The sequence below is a fragment of the Trichogramma pretiosum genome, unplaced genomic scaffold (genome assembly GCF_000599845.2).
Source record: "Trichogramma pretiosum strain Unisexual culture from Peru unplaced genomic scaffold, Tpre_2.0 scaffold30, whole genome shotgun sequence".
NCBI lineage: Eukaryota > Metazoa > Arthropoda > Insecta > Hymenoptera > Trichogrammatidae > Trichogramma > Trichogramma pretiosum.
In genome coordinates, this window is record NW_019641675.1 from 1,303,461 (window position 1) to 1,331,129 (window position 27,669).

Genomic DNA, 27,669 nt, shown 5'->3' on the forward strand with positions numbered 1-27,669 from the left:
TAAGCAGTACCCACGACAGCTTATTGTTTGTTGTAAAGAAGTAATAATTAATAATCATATCGTTATTGAAAGAAAAATCAAAAGAAAACACTTGAAGTACTCTAAACTTTTGTTGAAATTTTTATAGTTTGTTATTTGAAATCTCCGAACTTAAGATTTTTTACTAACTAATTTTAATATCATATTTTAAACTAATTTCATAATAATTGTCTATAAAACTTTGATTTATGCATAATCAAAATCTTGATAAAAGTTTGTTAACAGTTTAACTTTGATCAACGAATATGATTGATTTATGATTTGTAATATAACCAAGCATTCATTATAATATTGCAAATAATACATATGATACTCTAATGGATTTACGAGAATAAATGAATTGTACAAGACGGTTTTAATTTAATAATAATTTGACAAGAAAATCCTGTAAATATAATATTTTTAATTTAAAAAATTCAATAAAAGTAATGCTGAAGTAAATGTCAACGTTTTCTTAAATATTAGCAATCTTATATGAATATTTATTGAGTTATGTTCAATAATTCAGGACTTATTGCAGATATTTGAATATATGCTCTTAATCGTGTGTGTGTGTATATATCTTTATGTGAACAATAACAACTTTGAAAAGTTCAAGTTCTAATGGAAAATTAGTTAAATGTTTAGTATAATTTAACTTAGTGATTAAAAAGTCCATTTTGTATTATACACTATTATAATGATAAATTTATAATAAAAAAATTGTAATAAATAAAAAAATTATTTGAAAATAATTTAATAATTGTCATCACTAAATATTTGTAAATTTCCATGCTCACAATTATCAAATAGCAGTAACTTTTCTTGTTGTATTTATTTGCATTAATGTATTTTGTATTTACTATTTAATATAAATATTCTATTTAGTGAGACAAAGATCCTGGTAAAAAGGCTTTTCAAATTTTTAGAAAATACTTTGCTATGTTTTTAACTAGTTCAGTTTTCAGCTATGAATAAGATATTACAAAAAACTAAATAAATTTCAATTCAAAAATGGCAAAAATCGATTTTTATCAAATTTTACCATTAACATTTCATTTTATTTAGAAATTTATACAATGAAAATCACTTCAAGTCCATTTAATGGATAAAAAAATTATTAAAGTTGATTATAAATCTCACAATGACACATTAGAACAACTCTAGTTTATAAAATGTCAAGAACACTTGATGCTTTAGAAAACATTACACAGTTCACATTTAATTAATAATATAATACTTAAAAGTAAATCAAACAATCTTATCGAATAAACAACAAATTGAAAAAGTCATGAAAAACTAAATCTATGTCAAGTAACGAGTAAGGTACATATTTTTTAATCGATATCCATGGATTCACAGTCCTCTTCATCCTTTAAAGAATATTAAGGTTATAATACAAGAAATAAAAAATCAATTTCAATTTGAGAATCTTACATTTTGCCTGACTTTTTTGGGTGATTCGCTCTCTTCATCAGATTCAAGAGTCTTCCTTTTAGCTAAACTCGATTTGTTATTCATGTCAGCATGTAAGCCATTGTTATTGTTTGTATATGAACTCTTTTTATCAATGAAAAATGTTATCTTTTTTTGCCAGGATGGTGTTTCTCTGGGACAATAACCATTTCTAGGAAGATTATCTTTACCCACTGGAAACAAATAACTCGATATAAGTACATAACGCTACTAATACATGAATAAGATCTCAAGTTCTTACACTTCTCAGGGGTGCTGGCATAGACACTTCTACTTGCCATCATCTTTTTGGGTGCCTTTCCTCCAGCAGCAACTGTAAATAAAAATTAATAAGCTTCGATGTAATAGACACATCAATAAGTAATCTATGTACATGCCCAATTGTATACAAGACTCTATACGTATTGAATAAAAAAAAGTTATATTCCAAGAGCTCAAAGCTCAAACTTTGTGGCAGAATGTAATTTTAGCACATGGCACTATACACCGTAAATAACAAAAATAATGAGTATGATGATGACACTTTTGCAAGTAGCTAATGAAAGCATAGAAGCACTCGATATAGGTTACTGAAATGAGTTGGCGTGAGTATGTGTCAATGTTTACCTCGACAAGCACCATCGGCTTTTGTACGAACCATGCTCGTTATCTATCTATACGAAATAGTATCTTAGCGATGTGACTTATCTATCGCAATGAGCGTGCGAAGGCGTTAAAATGAGCTTGGCTGAGTTTAGCTGAAAAAATGCCGTTGAGTTGTGCTTATGCGGCAACTGCCATACGTATATAGGTATAGGTACGATGAGGAAGGGCGAACTGTACGAAGTACCGACCTTTGCAGAACTGAAATTCGCGAGTCTCGGGGCTTATTTTGGCGCGTAGCAAAATAGAACTATTCTTATAAATTGGCGCGAGGTTGTAAGTTCTGTCGTGAAGTGGCGCCAAAATTTTCTTACAGGACTTACAAGCCCTTATACAGGTGAGCTGTCAGGTGTCAGTATTGTCGTATCCTCTCGCTTAAACACGTATTGTTTTTTTCCGGTTTTAGAATTCTAAACCTGGTACTAAAGGTCTAAATGAAGCTTACAAGCAATTCCCTGACATCATTATAAATTATCTAATAAAATAAGAGTTTAGAGTAAGATAAATCTGCCATTGACTTGATTTAATAAAACTGAATTATCTTTCCTTAAAACAAAAAAAAATTGAGAACAAATCTTAGCATCCCCACGACTCGAAATAACGTGCCCTGCTATTGGTGACAAGCAATAATCCTTTTAGTCATGTTATACTTTGCTTTTATACAATAAAAAATTGCACAATGAATGTCCCGAGAAATTTATTTATATCTCTTTGCGAAGTTTCGTGTTTCGTGGCTTAATATTTTAAGGATTTACAACCTTATACATTTTTCAAACTTCATTTTTTAAGACACCGAACCGACAAAAAAAGTAAGGCACTTTTGAATTGAAACGGGCAAGTAGTAATATGAGCTTGTTGATTCTATCAACAGATGGAGTATTGTAAATCTGCAAGTGGCAAAATAATTCCCGATTAGTATAAATAATGTACATCAAGCCTGATCCAAACGCGATTCTGTTTCCATTATGTCCAAATTCACGTGCTCGATATTTCAAATTTACTTTCATCGTGCCTAATGCTAAAGTTATAAGTTTTAATAATCCAATTCTAAATCATAAAATCGTTGATGATTTCAAAAATCGTCACCCACGCTCTCACGAGCCAAGAAAAACTATCTCAAGAGCAAGATGATCTCATCTGCACACGTCAAAATTATCTCGTACCGCGTGCCTCCCGCGCGTGTTGTTTTTATTTCGATGCTATCCACTCGCGGTGTGTCGCGAAGTAAAAGGTCATCGACGCATAAAGCTTATACCACAAATACTTATAATTTTATTCGATAAGGCTTGTGGGGAGTCGAGTGATGCGAATTTTCGACGTTGGTTGCGCGATCGCACATATGTGACGCGTCTTCTGTGAAAGCACTCGAGTCTGCATGTTTATCTGAAAAACAAGAACTCCTTATCAGCCCGGCTAGTGTATTTTTTATGTAACTTACATCGATTCTGTGATCGACGAACGAGTGCAACGCAACGAAAATGAATAATTTTAATAGGGTATGTGAAATGTTTATTGGTTAATCTAGCAATTACTACCGGCTTCATTTCATAATTAATAGTAATATTGCAAAGAATTTTATTCCAAAAAACCAAATGTTGCTTTGCAGGTTGTTTCTCTGCAAAAGAGATTTTACAGCTCCAAATTCAAGCTGAATGATGTTGTCATCGTCAGTGCAGCAAGAACCCCTATGGGGTCATTTTTAGGATCTCTATCTTCAATTTCAGCAACTAAACTTGGTGCAGTAGCTATACAAGTAAGACATTCTGCCTATTTACAAAATTAGATTTTATAAAAATTACCACTTTACTTTTGGATTTAAATTAATAAACTTTTCACACAGGCTGCTATCGAAAGAGCTGGAATCGCTAAAGAACAAGTTAAAGAAGTGTATATGGGTAATGTTTGTCAAGGAAGTTTGGGACAAGCGCCAGCTCGACAGGCCACATTGTTTGCTGGTTTGTATGATTTCAATTATTTTCTTTATTTCGTTTTAATATCTGAAATTGATATTTTAAATTAATATTTTTCAGGGTTGCCCAAATCAACTATTTGCACAACAGTAAACAAAGTCTGTGCAAGTGGAATGAAAAGTGTAATGCTGGGTGCTCAAGCTTTACAGTGCGGTCATCAAGATGTTGTTCTTGCTGGTGGAATGGAATCTATGTCTAATGTACCATTTTATTTGAAACGAGGACAAACAACATATGGTGGTATGAAATTGGAGGTGAGACATAGTAACATTATTGTTTTGTTTTTCAAAAAAATTTAAATGTACTTATAATATACTTACAATAAACTAATCTTTTTAAGGATGGAATTGTTTTTGATGGTTTGACAGATGTTTATAATAAATGTCACATGGGTAACTGTGCTGAAAATACAGCCAAGAAATTGGGAATTTCCAGACAACAACAAGATGAATATGCCATTAGTAGTTATAAAAGAAGTGCAGCAGCATATGAAAACAATGTTTTCAAAGATGAGCTAGTACCTGTCAATGTCCCACAGAAAAAAGGCAAACCAGATCTAATTTTTACAGCTGATGAAGAATATAAAAAGGTCAACTTTGAAAAGTTTGATAAACTTGCCACTGTTTTTCAGGTATGTTCAATTACAAGAATCACACATAGAAAAGAAAAATTAAACTATTTTAAACTAAAATTGTTATAAAAATTATAGAAAGAATATGGAACTGTAACAGCTGGTAATGCTTCAACTCTTAATGATGGAGCAGCAGCTTTAATTTTAACTACTGCAGAAAATGCACAAAAAATGAATCTCACACCGTTGGCAAGGATAGTTGGATTCCAAGATGCAGCAACTGACCCTATTGATTTTCCTATTGCTCCTGCTTTAGCGATTCCTACTGTAGGCATTTGTTTTATTTGAAATATAATATCAACAGTAAAATCTTGAAGTAATATTGATAAATTTCAGCTTTTAGAAAAGTCAGGTGTCAATAAAAATGATATTGCTATGTGGGAGGTGAATGAAGCTTTCAGTGTTGTTGCTGTTGCCAATCAAAAATTATTGGACATAGATCCTGCCAAAGTAAACATGCATGGTGGAGCTGTATCACTAGGTCATCCTATTGGGTAAGTCTGACTTGAAATAAATTAATTTTATAATATCCATTTTATAATATATTTTCATCCAATAACCTGATTTTTATTTATACAATTAAAAACTTTCAGAATGTCTGGAGCTAGAATTGTTGTCCACTTGGTACATGCTTTGAAAAAGGGAGAAAAAGGAGTCGCTTCTATCTGTAATGGTGGTGGTGGTGCATCATCAATTTTGATTGAAAAATTGTAAGTTTTTTTTTTTTTTTTTTGTCTAATATTATGTGATATCATAGGCAAAGCCAAGGGCTTTAATTGGTCTTCAAGAAGTGATAAAATCCTGTATTTATATTTGATACTCTATTTTTTATCTGTGCTGTTTTTGATAATATAGAATATTTTTATAAATGAATGTTGTAAAAAATAAAATATTTAAATATCAAAGAAATGTAGCATTGAAATTAAAATATTTACTATCTACCTGCAACCTTGATTACCATAGGTCACATTCGCATTCAACTCCACCAAAATTGACACTTTATACTAAAGATGTATGCCCACTATGTGATGTTATGAAAGAAGAGCTGAAAACAAAATTTGATGGTTGCTATCAATTAGAAACAGTTGATATAAAAGCTTCTGGAAATGAGCATCTATTTAATTTATACAAGTATGAAATACCAGTATTATTCTTGGAAGGCAGATACTTGTGTAAGCATAGATTGGACGCAGAATTATTAAGTAGGAGATTAGTAGAGTATAAATGAGTTAATAAATATGTTTTTTAAATAATAATAAAAGAAAAGTCCATGTATGGTAATAAAAATAAAAATCCATATTTTAATCATTTTAAATAACCTATGTGTATTTAGAAGAAGTCTTTTACAATGAAATATGTTTATTTTGTTGAATTTTTAGTAAGTGATAGATTAGCAACTTTTTCCAAGTGATACTTCTCCGTTTTTTTAGCCTCTTCTGAAGCTAACATATACTTCACAAGGTAATCGTTGCTTTTTAATATACTTTGTTGGGTTTTACCAATGGAATTGATTGTGTCTGATAATTTATCTGTAAATAAAAAATAACAAAAATTATTGTATAAACTAGCAACGTTAAAACCAATTTTTTAATAAAAAAATCTTCATTAGAAAAATGAACATTGTCGATAAATAATTTAAAAGAAAACTAATTTAGTACATTCATTATTCGAAGAGGCAGAACAGATATTAACCTAATTTTTCTGCGAAAAATTCCTTACCAAGGGTCTTGAAGAGATCTCCATGCAAAGTATCTGCTTCAGCTCTGATTCTCTTGTGCGATTGGTGCATTATTGTTTAATATTCTATTGAAACCACCACGAGTTGATTGCGATCGAATTTTTGATTATCGACGTTCGATTTCGTTCGAAAATTTTTAAATTTCGCCGTTGTTGTGTCCGCAGTTATAGCAGCATTGACTGACAACGATGTAAGCTCAGGCAACACGAGCTAGTTTTAGGGGGAGAGTCAGGTGCAAAGCTGAAGGAATTTGATCGAATCTGTAAAAACCCATAAGGGTAATTCATTGTTTGTGCTTTCCATAATGATAGCATGGCAAAGCTACGAAGAAATCAGGTAAATATGATCGATATTTTCGTACCCGTGTATAAAATAATATAACTCTTTTGGAGAACGGAGTTAGTGAATTTTCGAATTCCCAAATCGACACAATGTCATTTGAATGAATCAATCAATACACACAGTGATTTCAAGTAGTTGAACAACATGAAAAGCCATATTCTACGGAAAATTAGGAATCGAAAACCTTTTTGGAGCTTTTCTCAAACACCAATGGTTTTCGAAAAAATCGACGTAATAATAAGTCATTCTTTTTATGAATCAAAAGTCCTGTCCGAGTCCTCGAAATTGTTTGTCATGATAATAACAAAGCACAGCAAAAATACAGCAAAAAACTTGCTAAAAATGTGGATTAATGTAAAAGCTCGAGATCTCATCGCCAGTGATGATGTGGAGATGTTGTTTGGCCTCGGCGATAATCAAGCCGCATAGTGACTCGCTCGGCCGGCTCGACGATGCCGAAAATTATCTAAAAGGAAAAAAAACGAGCTAATTACTTTCACAGCGCAACGCATTCGCAAAGATGATCATTTACGACGAATTGCCGTTGGAAAAAGAAAGTTTTTTTTTCTAATTCGATCGAATAAAAATTCAGCTCCAAACAATGCGTATGGACTTTTGGACAATTTTTAAGTTTATCGAAGAGACAATGCCCCATAAGAGCCCGTGTTAATCTCCAATAGCTCGGAGTATCCCGACGGGTGTCGGTGGTATTACCGGGGGGCATTGGGGTAGAATAAGGCCACGTAAGTTTCTAACTTCTTTTTTTTTCAGATCTTGGTCGAGCGCCTATGCTGATCGAGCCTCAATTCGCTAGGAGAATGATTTTGGTTCTGATGTCGCTGTCGCTTTAAGAAAAGACTCGTTTCCATGAACGTGCGAGACGTCTGTGAACGCTATTGTTTAATTTTTTTTTTCAGTGTGAATTTCTTCAATTGTCATCGAGATTAAATTCTGTGGTGGAAAGGCATAACGACTTAAGTCCATTTTTCGTAATTTCGAGAAAAACGCGTTTTAAGTTGATTGGGCCAGCCTAACTAAACGCGGACGAGTCGAGATCTGAACCTATGGTGTTTTAAGCTACTATGAGGTAGCTTTTCAACTATGTACTTATGAAATTGAAAGGCGCATCATAGCGATGATAGGGAGCAAAAAATATGGACTTAAGTTGTTTTGCCTTTCCACGGTTTGCACTTAAGTCCACTTTTGTCGGTCACACTTTTTTCAATATCGATAATTTCGCGCAGTTTGTCCTCATAACCTCATTTAACGAATTCACATTGATAAAATTGCTCATTTAACGTTATACTGGTGTCAGATCTCAAATCTTGCAACGAAAAAAGGCCAAACTGAAAATCGCGAAAATGGCCCCTCGCGTATCAAATGTACCAATCGTATAGTGAAATTCACAACATTCGAAGAGTGTGAGAGTTATTTGTATGTACGAGTATGATTTTCTTTCATTTTCAAATCAAAGTAGACTCTCTATAGCATTTTGAAGCTCGCAAAGGTGGACTTAAGTCGTTTTGCCTTTCCTCGTTTCTCATGAAATGGACTTAAGTCGTTATGCACGATGCTGAAACTAACGATAGAAGCTATATTCATCTATTCTGACCCTTGTACATCAAAGTAGGCACTACATATAGTTGTTTTTCACCATAATATCGATTTCCATAAAAATGGACTTAAGTCGTTGTTATGCCTTTCCACCACAGAAATGAAACGTATTTATTAGTCTCGTTGATGAATTTTTGTTCGACGTTCCCTCCGTAGGTATAAATCTCTTTTATTTTTGGATCTTGGTAAAGCGCTGATGCTGAGAGAGCCTCAACTCGCAAGGAGAACGATTTTGGTTCTGATGCCGCCGTCGCTTCAAGTAAAGTTTCGTTTCCATGAACGAGCGAGTCGTTTTCGATTGCGATTGTTTAATATATTTTTTCAGTGTGAATTTCTTCAATTGTCATCGAGATAAAATGAAACGCGTTGATTGGTGATTTTAGGAACCATCGAAGACAGGATTTTCGAAGTGGTATTCATCGATTTTCAGGAAGATCGATCAAGACAGAAGAAAAAAGTTTACTTTTATAAGTGAACCTGAGAATATTTAGATTGTACGTGTTGTATCTTTGGGAACCTTCGAAGACAGGAAAATCAGAAGAGGCATTTATCGGTTTGCAGAAGGATGGCTCAAGCCAGAAGAAAAAAGCTTATTTTTATCAGTGAACCTGAGAATTTTTCGATCGTGTATCTAGCTGCTGCATCTTCCATGACCATCGATGACAAGGATTGCGCTGAGTGATATCTAATAAAGATTTTTAAAATTTAATCATGATTTTTTTGTAAAAAATAATTTTTTATGGTTGTAATAAAGAAAAAAAAAAAGTTCGATGTTAGCCAAAAGGCCGAGAAAACAAAAACTTATACAGACATTTGTTGGTAATTCAATGAAGTTTCCAAATATGTAAACCAAATGGTCCTACGACATCTGGTTCCAAATCTCGATTTCAAGCCTATCACAGAACTTCCTCTATTAGGAAGCAATTATTTCTAATAATCACAATACAGTGGTTGTTAAATCGTCTCACGAATCGAGAGCTCGTAGCCAGAGGTGATCTGAGGAATTCTTCTTGACCTGGCGATGATTTAGTTATTGAGCCACCCGATCGATCGACTTGACGACAAGTTAAAATCTCAAAAATCAATAAAAATTTGAAAGTGTGTAGCGATCTTTACATAGGCGTAATACATGCAGTAAAACTTCGATAATTTGAAATAAAAGTTTGCCATTAGAGTCATCAAATCACATAAATCTATCTCGATAGCTGTCTAGCTATATATTCCCAAACCCGCAAGTAGCTGGAAAAGTGCTCTATCGGAATATATATAAGATTTTCTATGATTACTTGTTGGCTCTATTTGAAATACACCGCTGGTTGGATGCTGCCAAAAAAAGCTGGCTTAAAAAAAACTATGATCTAATGCGCGTGATATAGACGCAGAGATCTAAATACTAGGCAGACATCTACACACTATTCAGCGCCTGTACTCAGAGTAGAGCCAATTTATGCTATATTTTTGACCAATATATAAGAGATATAAGTCCAATCTTCTCTTGATTAATAACAATAATATAATTTTCCGTAGAACATGGTTTTTCATTTTGTTCGACTACTTTCATAAAAAAAAATTTGGTTTTCTAAAAACTAATTCGCACTGACGTTGTTTTTATAATTAAATTATTGCAATAAAATCCTCAGAAGTTTTATAATCGAAAAAGCGTTACTCGATTCGAATCGTTCGTTTGAAATTACAGGGGTGCTATACGTTAACGATCCCGCCCTCTAGTATCGTAGTAACGGTTCACGACTTCGATTGACAAAAAAGCTTGTACATTGAAAAAAGGACCAACCTGCTATATTGCAGAGTCGCCAATAAAGCACACTCGTGATATTTATTCAGATACGATCATCGGGGAAAAAAATTTGCTCGTGGGCAGTTTGACGACGACGGTGCCTATATATATTCTATTATAGACTCGCTATATATGAGACTTGCAACTATTAGCTTGGTGGTGACGCCGTCGCAAGAACGCACGCGATATACATACCCACCTATAATGTAAAGATAGAAGGACTGCTTACATGCACTATATGTATCGCTTTTTCCTTCGTACACATATACTCTCTCGCGAGAAAGAGTATACAAGAGAACTGCGGCAGGCCAACTTCGCATGTGCGTCGTGTGATATATATATATACGCAACACTGACGTACGCTCGGCGAGTACGAATTATACACTCCAGTACGAGTACGAACGTGGTCTGCAGCGAGTGTGTCTGTGTATATGCGTGTGCGCCTGTGCCTTGCTTGATACGTGCACGTATATGCTACAGCAGTCGGCTCGTCAGTGCTTGTCCAAGAGCCGATGCAGTCGGGCAGTCCTACACAATAAGAACGATACATAACGAATTATTAGAAATATATATATAACACGGCAAACAATCGCAAGAGCGTATACGGTAAATTAACTTGGATTAACTATTACCCCCTCTTTCGTGAGTTATTTTTTCGATACATTGAAACACGCGCTCGCGCGACGCCGGATGCCAGACGTCGGACGTTTGCACGTGCGACATTTACACAGTTTTTACATATTATATTCATAGTGCAACGAAAAAGTATAAATAGTTCTAGGCGTCTAGTTCGCGATTTATCCATAAAATGCACGCTACGGCTACGACGAACTAGTTTAGTGATGAATCTATTTAAGTGAGCTGTGTGTATATAGAGAATTCGGCGCGAAAACCGATCGCGCGATCGATTCAATTTATTGCAACGTCGATATAGCAATTAGCGAGCATCGAGTTTGTGCATAGGTTTGCGGACGACGGATATAGAGAAATGAAATTCCTGCGTTTGCGTACAATACGACACGCGAACGCAGCAGCGAGAGAGGAGCGACAATGACAATTCGATCGTAAAATATACGCCTGCTCCAAGTTCATCGATCCTACTGTACGTACGTCACAGCGGTATAGCGAACACATTTACATCGCGAGTATTCTCCTCTTTTTCTCGGTCCGTGTTCGCATGTGTATGTGTGCTCGCCCGCAGGTTGTTGCTTTTTTCCTGCTGCGCTACATCAAGTGTCCCTCATTGTTTATAACATCCGCGCGGTGGTGCATAATACACACAGACATCGTGCGCGCGCGCGCGGCCCAATTCATCGGTCGCTAGATCCCATTTATATACACAGTAGCTGGCCTATAACAGGTGGATTCGCAGCGCCGACTGTTATATAGGTATCACAGCGTACAGAGAGATAGGTATAAGAGTGCAATATCCGCGATATTGCAATGTGCCGCGCGCCGCCAGTAGGCAGTGTCCGCGTCCTGGTGGATCAGCTTATTGCAGCGGCGGCGCATTGTGCCTATATCGATAAAACACGCGCTGTTGCTGCTGTCTCGCACCACTACTACTATACCACTACCACTGCTGTGCATAAACCTGTTTGCTAATCTTCGCAGAGCTGCAGAAACATCCTTCTATTATACATGCCATTATAATACAGCGATCGACACCGCCAAAAGTCACGGTGTGTAAAACTATGTGTTCTATTCGCCGGTTTTTCTCGGCTTTCCTTCGATACGCGACGACGATCGTCATAAGTATATAGCGTTGGCGCAGCCCCAGCAGCAGCAGCCGCAGCAGCACGTTTCAGCATTACTTGTATAGCTATACATATATCGGATCCTACATGTATAGCAACAGTACTCGCGTGTGTATAGTCCACCACCATATAGTCAACACACACACACACACATACACGCGCGCAACAGCGCCAAAGTGAACGGCGGTGTATTAAACACGCCGCACGACCGGAGTATATATATACACTTACACACACACACACAGCAGCAGCAGCAGCAGCCAGCCAGCAGCAGCATATAGCCGCTCAAGCAGCAGCAACAGCAGCGGAGCTGGCGAGCACGGAGTCAGTCGGAGCAGCAACGCACTATACTACAAAGGCTCTCCTGCAGCCAACACAGCCAGAGCAGAAGCGGCTCTACGGAGCGAAGAAGAAATTTTTTTGTGCAATTTCAACTCTCCGCTGCGCGTGCATGTGTGTGTGTGTGTGTTTTTGTGTTTGTACATAATATAGTAATAAGTGCGTGTCCGTCGTCCGATCGCTGCTTCTTCCTTTGTTATCAGTGCGTTTGAATATCGTCGTCGTCGTCGTCGGGTCGAGTATCGAGTATAGCGTTTGCATCCCAATGCTCGGTCTGTACATAATATCGTCCGTGGGTTCGCAAATATCTCGTGTTTCAGTGTGTTCGTGAGCAGCGAGTGTGTATAGGTTCGACGAGTCGCAGCGCGTGTGCATATATTCCTTGCGTCAGTGTGTGTTACATTAATGCACACGAATCAGTGTCGTACAATATATTGCACATTATAATATATTAAAGGATCACTCGAAAAAAGAAAGAGAGAGAGAGACAAACACGCCAAGTGCGATATGCTCCAAGGATCGTTTCGCACCCCGGACTCATTGCTCGCTCCTCGCTATCGCTAAACTACAGGTTCGTCAACATCTTTATAACGATACTCGTATAAACATACGCCCACTGATTTTTTTCTAAAAAAAATAACAAAATTTTCCATCGACAAAGGATGAACAACCTCCCGCGAGGAACCCGTATATAATCCATTGATTCAGTTCGAGTGTTCGAGGCCGAGTGCATGCGTGCGTGCATCGCGCGCCTAACGTCTTACAACTTTTGTCTCGAAAAATAGCTCGAATTTAGAAGAAGACGACAAAGTCCGCTGCATTCGCGCGTTATAAAAGTAATGTAGGTGAAGCGCACAAGAGAGCGAGAGAGAGAGAGAGAGAGGCAAAGTGAGGCAGTGGCGAAAAGTGGCGAGCCACGCGGCTTGGCGCTATTTTTAGGGTCGAAAAACCGATCGTATTTATATATAATGCAGCGCGCGCACGCACAGACACACACCGGCACAAATGCATTTATAGAGCCGTGTATACGCATATCTTTAACCGGGAGTATAATCGTACGCTGCATAGGCATCGTCGTCGCGAGTCACGTGAACTCGATGCACACGCGTCTCGATGGAATTCGACGTCGACGCTCGATGTAAACACTCCCAATGTATGTCAAACCTATGCTGTGTTATGCTTTTGAAAATTCGATTGTTGTCGCACGCCTAGCTCGTGGTGGACTTAACTCGCTATAGCTAATGCGACGACGATGATGATACTCGCGTGCTATATAGCCCCCCATGTGTGCAAGCTCGCGCATGGTGTGCGTCGTCCTCCGTATTACAAACGCTCACGCGGAGAGACACGCGCACTGTATGGCCTCGAGTGGCGTTAATATCATCAATATTATTCGGTATACATTACCGTGTATGCGGGGGAAAAGGTAATAATGAATTTCGCGCGATCGAATCGATTCTCCCTCTTGGGCGAGCGTCGCAAAATCGATCGCGGACGCGTCGCTATATTACTTTCTCAAGGGAGCTCTCGCGTTTCGTCGCCACCTACGCCTATACGCGCAATGTGTATCGGATACAACATTATACCTCGGCGAAGTTCAACAATGCGTACGCGGCTCGATTCTCACGATTCGCCGATGCGGCTCGTCGTTTAGTAGTAAAAGATAGGAAAATAAAAGTATACGACGTCTTCGCGGGGGCAAGGGAAAGGGGGGAAAGAGCATAATGAATTTAGCGAGATAGGAAAATCTCTTTCACTCACGGTCGTCTTTTTTCTCGCGGTGCGCGGATTCTCTAATTGTACCTTAATATATAAAGCAGCTCGCTCGAACCGATTTTCCGCGCTGAAACGAGACGAAGCGTTATATATACAGTATAATACACGTTAGAGGTAGTAGCAGTATCGTGCGAAAGGATAACGATCGACCTTATGACCGACTATTCGTCCGCGAGACACCCGCGATATATACCAGGCTCTGTATTACAGCCTAGGCCACGTACATATGTGTGTGTGATAGTGTGAAATCAGCGCATCGAGCGCATCGAGGCGCGCAGGATATAACGTATAGCAATTGGCGGCGGTGGCGACCTATATGATAATAACCGCGCACACACGCTAAGATCATACGATTTATAGGTGAGAGAGAGAGAGAGAAAAAAAAAGAAAGCCCACCTACACCCATAGCATCGGAATAATTGCACTTGATAGACGTTTGATGCATGGGGTATGGAGTGATATTGGCTCCCGTGCGAACTAAATATTATCCGCAATTTGTTCGCAACTTATAGCGATCGAACGATTTTCGCTAATTCAACGATGACTTTGAGACAAAGTTTTATTCCATTCGGACACAGAAAGGCGAACAGCAGCAGACAACCTCGTCTTTACAGATACCATACTCCCCTTTTTCTCTCTCGCACTGTCTCTCGTTCTCTCTCGGCTCTTATAGACTCGAGCTACAAAAACTCGCTTTCAGCTCGACGACGCATCGAGTTTAAAAGTCCCGTCCGCATACGTGTGTGTGTGGCGTGTGCGCGTGTATACGTCTATAAGGATCGAGCCGCAAGGAGAGCGAGAGAGGGAGAGCTAAAGGCAAAGGGGGAGCTCACGCGAGGATTATATGCATGTGCGTTAACGCGTGTGTGTGTATGTGGCGTGGTGCAGTGCCGACTGCCGAAGGGCCGAGAAGTTGTGCACTGTTAGCTGGTCTGCGGATTTGTCACGTACACACACGCACACAAGTGCATCGCGTGTGGATGCACAGCTGTACTGCACGAGGGTGTACGCGACGGCGACGAGCCTTATACACAATATACTGCAAAGTATTTTACACATTCGGCTCGAGCGAGAGCCGCTCTCGGCACTCGACGGCGTACGCTGCCCGCGTCTGTATATACTTGCTTCGCGATCGACGACAGGTGGTGTAGCATAGGTAAACTTAAAGGTCGCACGCAGCCCTGCGTGTGTATAATATACGCGTGTACGCGGGACAGGTTTGGTATACCTTTTAAAGTGCAACACCGAGCGCGATTTCGTTTTTTTTCTCGTCGATACACGAGCTCGCGCGATCGAATTGCGACGCGTTGGAATTTTTCATACATTACTAGTACAGTATGGGAACGATCGTGCGCGCGGTTCCGTCGAAAAATCGTTGTTACCTACGCACCATCGTCTACGTTAACGAAGATCCGAGACTTTGTGTCCGAGACATAAACTATATACATACTGCAATTCCACCGCTACTATGCTCGTGCTGCGCCGCTGCGTATCGATACGAGGAAAACTCGCGCGCGATGACCTTCCAATGATAGCGAGCTCCATCACGAAATGCGCGCAAGTGAATATAATAAAAACCATCGCGCCAGCTCGACGTAATCGATGCAGCTCCGCGCGTAATAGATGTACCACGACAAGTATTCCATATTTTCGTATCGTATTTTTTTTTTCGTTAATATCTATAACGCATTGCTTTGCACGCGAGCGTCGAGCTGGCGCGGAACAGTTGTTGCTGTTCTCTTTCAGCTCTCTCGGCAGTTCTCTGTCGTAAATTATAAATAGTGCGTCGATAAGCTCGATACAGCTCCGTGTATATAATAACTCTTAATTTTAACCCACATTTTCAGTCTCTCTCTCTCTCTCTCTTTCTTTCTTTCTTTTCCTCATCACAACTGCCTCTACATATAATACGAGCGAAACTAAGTGCCGCACACGCGGATTTTCTTCTCCTCCTTTTTCTGCTTCTCGCGCGATTTATTACGAAAGACCAAAGAGTCGAATCGAAAACTCGGCGCGCACGCGCCGTATTAAACGTGTATGGTATATGTGACTTTTAATACACAACAATATATATTATACGAATCTCGTCGTGGTCGCGTATATATATGTGCTGTGTTGTGTTGTTGTCGCGGCAACGCTGCTCCCCGTTAGTAGTGTTATACTATAACATAATATAGCGCAGGGCATGTGTGCCTCGTGTGATTCATGCACGCAATATTCGAATCCGTATTATACAAGGAGAGGCACACTCGACTCCCGCACACTTTCTCTAATGAGTCAAAGGCGAACGTGTGATTTTTTTTGATACGCGACCCACACGCCGCGCGATTGTAATTTTTCGTTCAACGACTTGTTCGTTCTTAATATATATATATATATATATATATTCACGAAAGCCAATGCGAAAAAAAACTTTTTCAATTCAAGTTTTTAATTTGGCATGATTGCTGTATTTTATAAGGTAACGATAAAAGCGAAGCTTGCAGAATTGTCGAATGAGCGAACTAGAAAGCTCGGCTTAAAAAATAGGCCATCTCTCTTTGAGAGGAGACGCTTAAAACGCTCGACTCTGCAAATGTAAACATAACACGCACGTCCGCGCATTTAATGTCGTGTATTTACCTAAAAGCTCGTATCGGAGAGATATCCGTATCGCGGGACCAATTTTACGACGCTGCACTGCTTTCATATGTATTTGCGTTGCATTTCCTATACTTGATGTCTTGGATTTTTTTCTCGAAAAAAAAAGATTTTTTTTAATCCGAGCAAGTAGCGATAATTTTTCGGTCGAGCTCGTTGCAGTATCATACACGATGTTTACGCTGTTTCGGGTACAACTTTTGTTTCATTACATTTTCGTTTTTTTTTTTGTTGGCTTGCGTGCAAGAATAAGTGCAATTTACTTGCGCTCTACTCGTACGTGTACTATTTACAAAAATATCGATTAGCGCACAAAAGAAAGAAAACAAAAGGACAAAAAGTAAGAATATTCCCACAATTCGTATAAGTTTTGAAAAGCAGCGAATATCGTCGTAACTGCAACACGTGACATGGGCGACATTTAATTAGATTCAACAGCTCAGATCTGATAATTTTTACTATAGTCGTTTCGATACGCCGAAACGCAATTGATACCCTGGAATGTGCACGCGTTACACATTCGCTGTTTTTGTCATGTATAATTCTTAGTATCGCTCAGGCCACGAAGAGCACAAGTCGAGACAAAGATTACACCAATGAATCGAAATGTAACGGGTGCAAATTTATTCAAATGAAAATACTTTTTTCAAACATAGTATAAAAGTACATAAAGACCAATTAAATAATGATCGTATTTCATTACTACGATATTTCACTGCATTGTTCATTAGAAATACAAATCTTTGGATATTTCAAACCTCTTACGTCTTTGATTTTGCATACTTTCATTGAAATTCCGCAACTTTTTCTGCGCAATATGCACGAGCCTATAGCTGTGCCGAAAATTTTCAGTTATCCTGCGCGTACACGAGAGCCAGAGATTTTCACGTCGTAAAAAGAACGCTCGCTCGTGTAAGGCAATTTTGTGTATCGAGATACAAGTATTACACAGCGTATAGGTGTTGCTCTTGCGTATCTGTAAAATTTCTTGGGGCATGAATCATGCGAGACTCCGCGTGCAACGCGGAGAAAGTTCCTAAGCAATGTATCGGGCGCCACGAATAAACTCTCTATTGTGCGCGAGCGTATAATATATATCTGTACTCGCACGCGGAGAATACGAAAAATCGGTCGAGAGCATAATGTCGAGAGAGCACAAAAGATGTATAGACATTATTGATGTACCTATATTTACTTTGGCAGAAGCTAGAACGTTCCTAATTTTCGAAAATCGAAGCGCGCGTAATTTTGTTTTAGAGTCGTTTTCCTTGGATTATAATTAAAGTTCAAGATTAGCGGTCTAAACTCCGCTTGGCGAACGAGTTACTATAAACTATGCAATGTACGAATCTTTAACTGCCAAAAGTTACATTTTACTTACAAGAAAAAGTTCGTGTGTACTTTTTTGACTCACAGCTAAAATAACGTAGCCGGAAACATTCCGAGATTTCTTTATTGCGTACTCTTTGTTTCCTCTTACTCATCGAGAGAAAGAGATGTACCTTGAAATATTTATGTCTTCTAATAAACATTTTTTCTCTATTTAGTAAAGATCTGCCCTTAAATCCATTAAATACCAACTTAATTCTGTCGCAACTCAACTTTAATGACGAGGATGAGGTCACGAGCGGGTTAATAAGAAAGACTTTACAGCTGGTAGCTTACACTAGAAGTTGAAACGTTATTTTTAACCCCGACGTATATCGCTCCACGCCTTTTTAATGTATGCGACATCGCACATCGCGCATAATATCTTTTTGCGAAATGCCGCAATCGCGCATAGATATATCAACGCGAATCTAAGACGCGCGTATATAATTTTAATTCGCGCGCGTCAGCTTTGCGCAATTTATAAAACTAATTCGGATTAAGTAGTATGTATTTTGAGGCTCGTGTACGACCGCGCGACTCTTTATAATTCATGCGCATGCACACGACTGCAAGCGTCGGATAAAGTGTGTGACATAATCCAAATATTGTTGCTTCGCGCGCGCGCGCCGATATTTAAACTTTCGCGTATACATTTGCGTGTACGAGTATATAATGCGCCTGGCTTCGTTTTAAATATCAAACGCGAATATTTTCCACGCGATATTATTATACTCGCGTGGATAATTATTCTCTCTTTTTTATGTAAACGAGAAATTAAATGACGCTTGTCAGTATAATGCCGAGTGATTTTCGCCGGGTGAATTAATTGCTTCTTTGTCAGAACAAGGTGTTCCGAGCATGAGTAATTAGGCAATATGCCTGGCTAGAATTGACTAGCAGTATAATACAATTTTTTCTATGGATTATTACAGGACTGTCTGACATTGATATTGCAAAACAACTCGAGCATTATTCGACCTTGGTAGAATGAAACATACTTGTCAGCGTTATACCCATAGACATCCATTCAATAAAAGTGATATTTTAGTAAATCACAATCATCGTCAAACTCGCGCCAATATAGGCAGACAGCCGATAGAAATGCGATACGCTCATTTTTTACACCACCGTGCGTTTCTTATTTAATTTTCTAAAAGTCGCTGACGTACCAATACGTATGATACACGACGCGAGCACGTACGCGGGCTCGAACGATGACGAGGACGAATCGCACGGCGCCGGCGTAGAACACATTTCTTAACGATCGTCCTGTTTATATATTATACCCATACGCGGCGGCAAGGAGTTATATTGTCGGCAAGCATGTGTGCCCGAGAGAATCACACGCTTTTTTTAATTCTCTTTGCTCTCCATAACGGTACGCGCGCGTATAACTCAAGACGTTACGATGATTTGGCGCACGAGATAGGTTCGTGTCTGTTGCAGTACATTCGTTGCAGCAGCACGTGCAGCGTGTGGCATTCGTGTCTTAGTCGAGCGACATCGAGCACTGTATATAAATACAACGCGTGAGAGACTCTGCGCCGTGAAACGAGAGACACGATAGAGTGCAGGCTGCAGTGCAGATTGATATGAAATAATGCGTCGCTAGTCCGAATAAGGAGTAAAGATTATTCTTGAAGAAAATTACGCGTGGTGCGTAGATCTTAATTCGTTTATTGATGTTCGTAATGCATGACATGAACCGTATTATTAAAAAATACTCGAAAAATCGTTCGATAAGTCTAAAAATTCTCTTTCGGACATTCTTTGCGCGAATTTAGAACTCGGTAGGCGCTGAGCAACAAAGTTTTACGGTGCAACAAACGTTACAGTGTCCGTATATACACGCGGGGGGTCGTCGAACTCGCGCACGCACGCAGCTGCGTTACTCGGCGACAAGACAAGTACTTTTCGCATAACAGCTCGTATAATATAATACGCGTGTGCATTGTAAAATGTAACACGCGCAAGTATTGAGATTACATTCTGTAAAAAAGAGGCGTAAATTGACCCTTCCTGATCTTTTCGTTTCACGCGTTAGACCGCTTGCTGGTTAGAAACGAGACCTCCTTAGTATGCAGCGACAGAGGCGTTATAATAAATTTACGCAATTAATATGCTAATAGCAAGCGATTATAGAAAATGACACGATCGACTATTAGAATTCGAAATAAAAAAAATGTCAAGTTTCAAGGTACAAAATGATATACCGACAGCGCGCGAGTATCCATTTTCAATCGAGAGTGTCTCTTTCTTTTACCGTCTGTCCATCTATTTCTCTTTGCGAATATAAGGACGCGTGCACGATTTCAAAGGTGTACGCATCATTAGCCATTATTATTACGCACCGAGTGTATTTTTCCCTCCCCAACGTCGCGGGATTCGATTCACATTTATATGGTAAATTAATATATCTGACCGCAGCACAAAGACCGACGTTATTTATCGTTTTTAAAAGTCCAAACACGCAAAGTTACGCGCGCGTTACGATCGTATAATAATGACTAATGGCATTCGTCTGTCTATATAACGCTACACACACCATAACTGCGCGCTACTCGCGTTCAAGTTCAGATTTCATATTATACTACAGCAGCGACTTCTGTTCGCGCGCGCACGATGAATAGCCAATAGTTTCTTTGTTGAACATTTTATGCTTCAAAGAGGGTATTTATTCATTTATTTACACGCGCGCCGGGCGATATCCCTTCTCCGATAATACAAGTATACAATGCGCGTCGAGGAAATTTTGAAATTTAATATAATTGCCGCGAGCCATCGACGTCTTACGCACGCGCGAATGCACGCGCGCGCGCGCTGGAATAATTGCACAAACGACGCGCGGGTACGTATACATAAAACGGCGGTTCAATAAACTCGAGTTTTTATTTTGTATTTGTTTAAAAAAAAAAAAAGAACGAAGCCGACTCAGCCGGTTTTCCGAAGCGAAGGTCGCTCCGCAGATCTTATATCATTTCCTCGCGGCGGGCGCACGCGCGCATATTTTCAAGCCGAAGAGCGTATTTACTTTCCGTTTCAATGAGGGAATTTATTCGACGCGTCGCTTTTTTTGACGAAAATATTTCATCGACACGATTGTTTGAGAGATTAGCGGTACAGCATTATTTATTTTGTACCTATATAGTTGATAATTGCAGCGCGAGGATGGCGGCTTGCATCGTTTAAAAACATCGTATCAGAAGAGCATTTGCGTTCTGTAAGCGCGTACCATGCGTAACTCGGTAGGATCATCGTCGTTTAGAAAGTAGAAAAATATGACCTGCTTCTTCACCTCCTCCTCCTCCGTCTTTCTCTAATTATAAAAAAGTATTATGGTATACTTTTGAGCAACGCTATTCCTTTGTATTTTACATATTACACTTCCTTCATGTAGAATAAACTTGAGCTCGTTATGAAAGACGTGAAAAATTGTATGAACCGGACCGACTCGAACTACTCCACACTAAAAGGAAATCAATGTATCAATAATTTTTCTTCCTTTGTAAAAAGGATATCAATGGAATACCGACGTCGGATGGGTATTTCACGCTTCGTGAATCCGAAGAAGCAATATCCTGGCCAGGGTATTTCCAAAAATAATAAAGCAATGCTGCGAGTGATCAAAATGAAAAAATACAAGTAGCATCCATTAAAAATTTAAAAATTGCTTCTCCTACCCACTCGGCTCATACCATTTTTTCCCCTCTCTTGCAATTATACTTACAAAGATTACCAGACTTTGACACAATAGTTCAATGTAGTACCTCCCATTTAACTGGATCTTTTACTTTTCTATACTAACCAATTAATACTTCTTATGGATGGAAAATAAATTCAGCGATCGAACAAAACAAAGCCAAGGTCGCACGCGGATACACCCGTATTCTTCCTTTTGAATCGCTGAGCTCGGCGCATATGTGTTCAAGTACAATACAAACCTCTCGCCCGAGTATTTTCATTTTCTGTTTCTTTATTTCGTGCATGCGCTGTGCTGCGGCTGGGATGTACAAGAACTTCGCTGCCATCTCGTTTGTATAAGTAAAGATCCTCGTGATGTTGTTTTTTCTCGCTTTTTAATTAAAAGGAGATGCGAGTTTTCTCTCTTTCTCTCGCTTTTTTTGTTGTCTCGCATCGCTTTGGTAATACAACGCTCCTATTTTGCCGCGTATAAGGTTCTCAAAGCATTGAGAGTCCTCCGATGCCATTTGTGTCCTGCGTGTCAATTTGACTCAATTTTTCTTTTAGTAATACAAAGTCCTTAATTCTCTCCCCGTAAATTTCTCTCGAAGTATCGAATAACTTTGCATTATTTTCTATAATATAAGATATTCGGCTTTATCGTTTTGTTTTTTTGCGATTGACAATTGCTTATGTTGTAAGTAAATCAACTCGACGTGCATCGTGAAACATTTGCTCGGAAAGTTTTACTGAGTGTTAAATAGGCACGTAACAAAAAAAATCGGTGATCAAAAAAACTGTTCACATTTCTCTGCAATTCATCGCTGAAAAATCCTGAGAAAATTTATGGCTATCCTTGCGCGCACTTTTCGCGAGCTACGATTCACGCTCGAAAAATATATTTTATTGCTTCCTTCCAATACATGTTTATGTAAACAATTTTTATTTATTATTGGCAATTAAATCGAAGAAAATTAACTGAAGTGCTTTTCATTAGCTTCAATTTAAACGCGTAATCCTTAACCAATCGAGTGAAACGTCAGAAAAAAAAGACTCCTTATTACGATGTTTGAGGCAAAAAATAACCTGCGGTCATTAAAATGCCTAACAATTTATACCGTATATTAAGGCTCCCATCGAGCACAGCATAGACGCTTCCTTGAGAAAAGTCATAATGCTCTCGCTCAGCATCATTTCGCGCGCACTTTATTTACCCAGTAAACAAAGAAGCCCGAGTGTACATACACGCGCAGACAGATTGGCTTCTGTCGCTGTCACGCTAATCGATTTTAAACTCAACACTTGACAAGTTCGCAGTAGAGTGCCAAGTCTCGCTAGCTCCGTTGGGGCTGCATTTGAGAGCAAAAAAAAAAAACAATAACGACAACTGAGCGTTACCGCTGCGTTGTCAGCACGAGTGCATATGCATACGCGTCTACACAAGCACGTGTCGCGTGTCGCGTTTTTTCTCTTTTTTTTTTGAAGTTTTAAAAAAATGAGTACATGTCAAATACTTGACTCGCGACTAGGACAATAATTTAGTTCAAGGATCGGTGCAGTATCTGTGCGTGTGTGTGTCCCGTTTCGTGAGAATTATGGTTTTGTTCATAACAACCGTGATGACGATTTTTCATGAATTAGCGAGAAAGTTACGTCGTCGAACCGAACGTAAGCAATTGTCCTTATAATATAATCGTAGTTGCAACTCGACCATTTTTCCTTGAAAACGAGATTCATTGGATTTTATTTATTTTGAAGTCCGATCGAGTGTGTTTTTCAGTTTAAAAAGCCATTTTCCGCGCACACACATATATCCCAAAGCATAAGAACAAAAAGCCATTAAATTAATGTAGCGAAAGCCGGTAATTGTGTAAAAACTCAACGAGACTCGAATGAGCGCGCAGCCAGCCGATAGCCCGTCATTAACTTGCAGCAGCAACAGTACGGCATAAATCACGCGCTGCTGTGTATGTATATAGGTATATTGTAATACCGTAAATCGAAGTCTGTGTTGCGCTAATCAATAGATTTAGCGTTGTTCCCCTCGTCGGTTACGAAATTTTCGAATGCTTTGCACCACGCGATGTTGTGCTGCCTGTGTATACACATAAAAAAAAAATTCGTTACGCGTGTACCCGAAACATTATTTTATTATTATATTTTCTTCTCTTTTTTATTTCTCTTTCAAATCCATAATATTTCCCTCGCGATTCAAGCTGCAGACCGCGTTACGAATAATGTCCTCTCGAAATTAAGATAGCGAAAATAAAGGAGGACAGCGCGAGGGAGAGAAAGAGAATAAGTCGAATAACAAAGACACTTCGGATAGCGCAAAGTGTATCTCTGGGCAGTCATCGCGCAATAAACTCGATTGAACTTTCACTCGGTGTGTACATAATTCTGCCATGCCGGCTCGGCTGCGAACTCTACTATAGCTTCGCGATCGACCCAATAATAAATCGAATCCAGACCGGAGTGTATGGCATAGGTATATTATCCGGGCCGCGGTTTGGTGCATAATAAGACTGCGAGGGCTATTTTTTGCACGAAATTATATTGTGTATGATCGAAACGCCGAGAGAGAGAGAGAGAGAGAGAGAGGGAGACATGATTTTCTTTGAGGAATACGACCTCTGTGTACTCGATCGTTTTTCTCAGCGATATTGCACGCGAGCTCGAATTAGGATATTAGGCTCGATGTACACTCGAAATCGATTGTGCCTTAGATATGAAAAATAATTAAAAAATGTTAATAACGCTGTCGGCTAATCGATGCTCTTCTGTATTACAGAAAGTGGAAGGAATCAGGAGAAAAAGCGGAAGATGGCCTCGGGTCCGGTGGACGACGTGGACCTGATCGACCTCGAGAGCGGCGTATGCGGCTTGAATCGAGCCAGCGTGCCGGACGCCACCCCCGAGGAGCAGGAACATCTGCTCGACGTCTGCCCGCCCAAGCTCGAGCAGAAGCTGTCGCTCACGCGACGCCAGAACGAGGAGGCGCGTCGGAAAATCGCCGAGAGCATCGGCAACGATCATCAGGATGTCCTCGTTACGCTGGGTCACGATCAGGTCGTGCCGCAGCGCAAACGCATCGATGTCGTGTCGAACGACACGATCAAGCGAGTGCGCGACATCACGAGGAATCTGGCGCCGGTCATCGGGATCGGCTCTCCGTCGTTGGATCGCGTCGACTACCCCGCAGCAGCGGAAAAATCATCGCCGTCAAAGTCGCCGATCAAATCGAGGGCCGGCTCGATCGAGGAATCGTTCGAGGCGCGCGAGATCAACGACGCCTTCGAGTTTCTATCCGAGCACGACGACAGCGCCGAGATAGCAGCAGCCTGCAGCAGCAGCAGCAGCTCAACGCCACAGCAGGCCGGCGCCTCCGCGTTCTCTTATCCTCTCGAGCCGACCTGCTACATCATAGAGGATCGCGAAAAGTACTGGAGTCCAGGCTTGGATAACGAAGCCTTCGAGATATCGCCGACGAGCCGCAAGCAGCAGCAGCAGCAGCAGCAGCAACAAGAGCAGCAGCAGCCTACGATGTGGCGAAACTCGAGCGCGTTCGATCTGTCGGACAGATTGTTAGCCATGGGCGGGCAGTCCGTAAAGCGGCTGAGATCGCTCACTTACTCGGCCATAGGCGGTGATATAGCGGACGAGAGACGTCGCAAAAAATTCAAAGGCATGATGTACAGAAATAGCTGGAACGGCAGCGGAGGTGGAGGTAGCGGCTCGTCTCAGGGAGCGAGCCGAGATCTCGTGAACAAGCGAAAAAAGAAGAACGGCGTCACCAAATCGTCGAGAAAACATCTGAGGCGCAGGAGCGTAGGAAAACTATCTGGATTAAGTGGGTGAGTTTATGCGGATGAAAGGAGGCGATAATCGATTGCGATGCCATAAAAAAACCACGACGACGTTTCGACATTTTATCGTTGATTCTTTTGAAAGAAATTCATGAAAATTAACACGGTGATAAAGCATGCGTCTCGCATGTATCCTGCCACGCGTTTTTCTGGTCATACACTATATGACATTTACAGCGTCGATAATATACGCGCGAAAAACACAACAATAACGAAAGCGCGCGTAATGCGGATAAAAGCTGCGCGAAAAATAGGTCATCGAGCTCCCTCGCGCCTCGGCTCGCGTTTGACGACTTTATGCGACATTTACATTATCTTGGAGACGCGGATGCAATCACTGCGTATATTACACATTCAATTCGTGGCGGTACAAGGCTACCATACATATCGGCTCGATGTCTCATAATTCACACGCGTATATGAGCGTCGACAATCGCATTCCATGTCGGGAGAAAAAATAATAATAATCGGGGAGATTTATTGACGCTTTCTTCGCGATATTAATTAGGAGATGTGGAAAATTTGGTGCATCTCATTGATAGAGCGTGTGACAATGGCTGCGTGCCCTGATTTTAATTATACGTTAACAAAAACATATGGCACTCTCGCTTTCGTGTGTTGAAATTGTGATCGTAGCGCCTTCGAGCGAACACAACTCATGCGTAGGTTCGAAACAGTCATTTCATTATTTTCATTGCGCAAACTTGTAATTTTTACGAGCGAGTACTTCGTTAAAAAAAAAAAAGAAAAAAAATTATAATAATTGGCTCTCGAAGAAATAAAAAGCGTGAATTTCGCGCGTGCGTCTGCGTTAAAAAGTAGTACAACAATTACAAATATATTCATGGCACTTCTCTCGTCGGCGCACTATACTTCGTGTGCTCGGTCGACGGGAAAATTCGTTATACTTCCGAATATGTGCGGCGAGCGCGATGACTTCGTTCGATTATCTTGAGGCGCGCGACCGCTTACCATCGTCGAGAAGGGCAAATATAGATACACGCGATAAATATTTCATCGACTCGCGGAAACTCCCGTATTCCTGTCCCGCACGAAACGACACGAGCGTGGCACGCGAATCGCCTTCCTCTTGAATAAATTAAGACGATTCACCTGGACTCTCTCTCTCTCTCTCTCTCCTCGGCATATCTACGTCTACAAAAGATCGTTAAAACTTTGGTCATAGCGCAATGCGTCGGCTAATCGACTGAGCTCCCCTTTTTGTCTTTCAATTGCGCTAAGCATAGAGCAAAACTAGTATGCAACCCTGCGAAGGAAAAAAAGGGCACTCAAAGTGTTACGCAGGTTAAACATACAAGCCGTGTATGTAGTATGAAAAAAAAAGTAATGCGGGAGTCTCTAAGGCGTGTGCACATTACAAATATGTGTGTATGTGTGCGCGCGTCCGCATCCGCGGAAATTGACCGGAAACTAGTTGTTGCTACACGAGCATCGGACGCGGGGGTCGCCGTGCGTTCATAGGAGCGTGTCGAGAGGCCTGCGCGCAGGCGGTAGGAGCGCGTTTGCAAGCTCATGGTATAGACCTTCGAGTCCACTCAAGCTGCGTACAAATATCTAGGAGAGAAGAAGAAAAAAATATCACTTAGCTTCTCTATATGCGTGCGTATATCTCTATACCGATAAAAACATGTCTTTTCTTTTCAGCGATCGTCTTGCTCGAGATATTCGCATACTCGCGCGCGCATCCGTATTCGGAAATGTGTATCATTATTTTTATAATAAAGAGCGCAAGGATGCACACGCACGGCTGAATCGAAAGTTATGAAAAAGAAGAAAAAATGTTCGTGATATAGCAGTTTAGATGCGATTCGACGTAAATAAACAAACAGACGTACGGATACGATTTCGGATTCGTATATAAATCGGTTCGAGGTTAACGCGAAATTTTCACGCTCTCGGTGTGCCGTTACGCTTTTCTTGGCGGGACCAGATGAAACTGACAAAGATTCATAAATCATAACACATTTCATTCGTATAATGCACACTCGGATA

The 27,669-nt window shown here is 40.0% G+C and overlaps 3 protein-coding genes across 5 annotated transcripts in view; 2 read left to right on the forward strand and 1 right to left on the reverse strand.

The window, feature by feature from the left end:
- Positions 1-1,104: 1,104 nt before the first annotated feature.
- On the reverse strand, positions 1,105-2,393 carry LOC106653112. Of its 2 annotated transcripts, none has more exons than XM_014372366.2 (4): positions 2,101-2,393; positions 1,736-1,807; positions 1,456-1,667; positions 1,105-1,391 (listed from the first exon to the last, which is right to left on the reverse strand). In XM_014372366.2, exons 1-4 carry the CDS (start codon positions 2,132-2,134, stop codon positions 1,356-1,358), a joined length of 354 nt encoding a protein of 117 aa, XP_014227852.1. In that variant the 5' UTR covers positions 2,135-2,393; the 3' UTR covers positions 1,105-1,355. The 2 variants fall into 2 exon arrangements, with proteins under 2 accessions (XP_014227852.1, XP_014227853.1); XM_014372367.2 differs by lacking the exon at positions 2,101-2,393 and adding an exon at positions 1,872-2,086.
- Positions 2,394-2,762: 369 nt separating this feature from the next.
- LOC106653083 (acetyl-CoA acetyltransferase, mitochondrial) lies at positions 2,763-5,617 on the forward strand. The gene is made up of 8 exons (XM_014372330.2): positions 2,763-3,632; positions 3,743-3,889; positions 3,977-4,091; positions 4,167-4,360; positions 4,447-4,737; positions 4,816-5,004; positions 5,074-5,231; positions 5,331-5,617. Exons 1-8 carry the CDS (start codon positions 3,615-3,617, stop codon positions 5,449-5,451), a joined length of 1,233 nt encoding a protein of 410 aa, XP_014227816.1. The 5' UTR covers positions 2,763-3,614; the 3' UTR covers positions 5,452-5,617.
- A 6,705-nt stretch (positions 5,618-12,322) lies between these two features.
- Positions 12,323-27,669, forward strand: part of LOC106653236 — a 71,284-nt gene continuing 55,937 nt past the window's right edge. For both annotated transcript variants that reach the window (XM_014372610.2, XM_014372611.2), the window contains exons 1-2: positions 12,323-12,893; positions 24,582-25,644. In XM_014372610.2, coding sequence (XP_014228096.1) covers positions 24,614-25,644 — 1,031 coding nt within the window. In that variant the 5' untranslated portion in view covers positions 12,323-12,893; positions 24,582-24,613. The remainder of the gene's footprint in view (positions 12,894-24,581; positions 25,645-27,669) is intronic.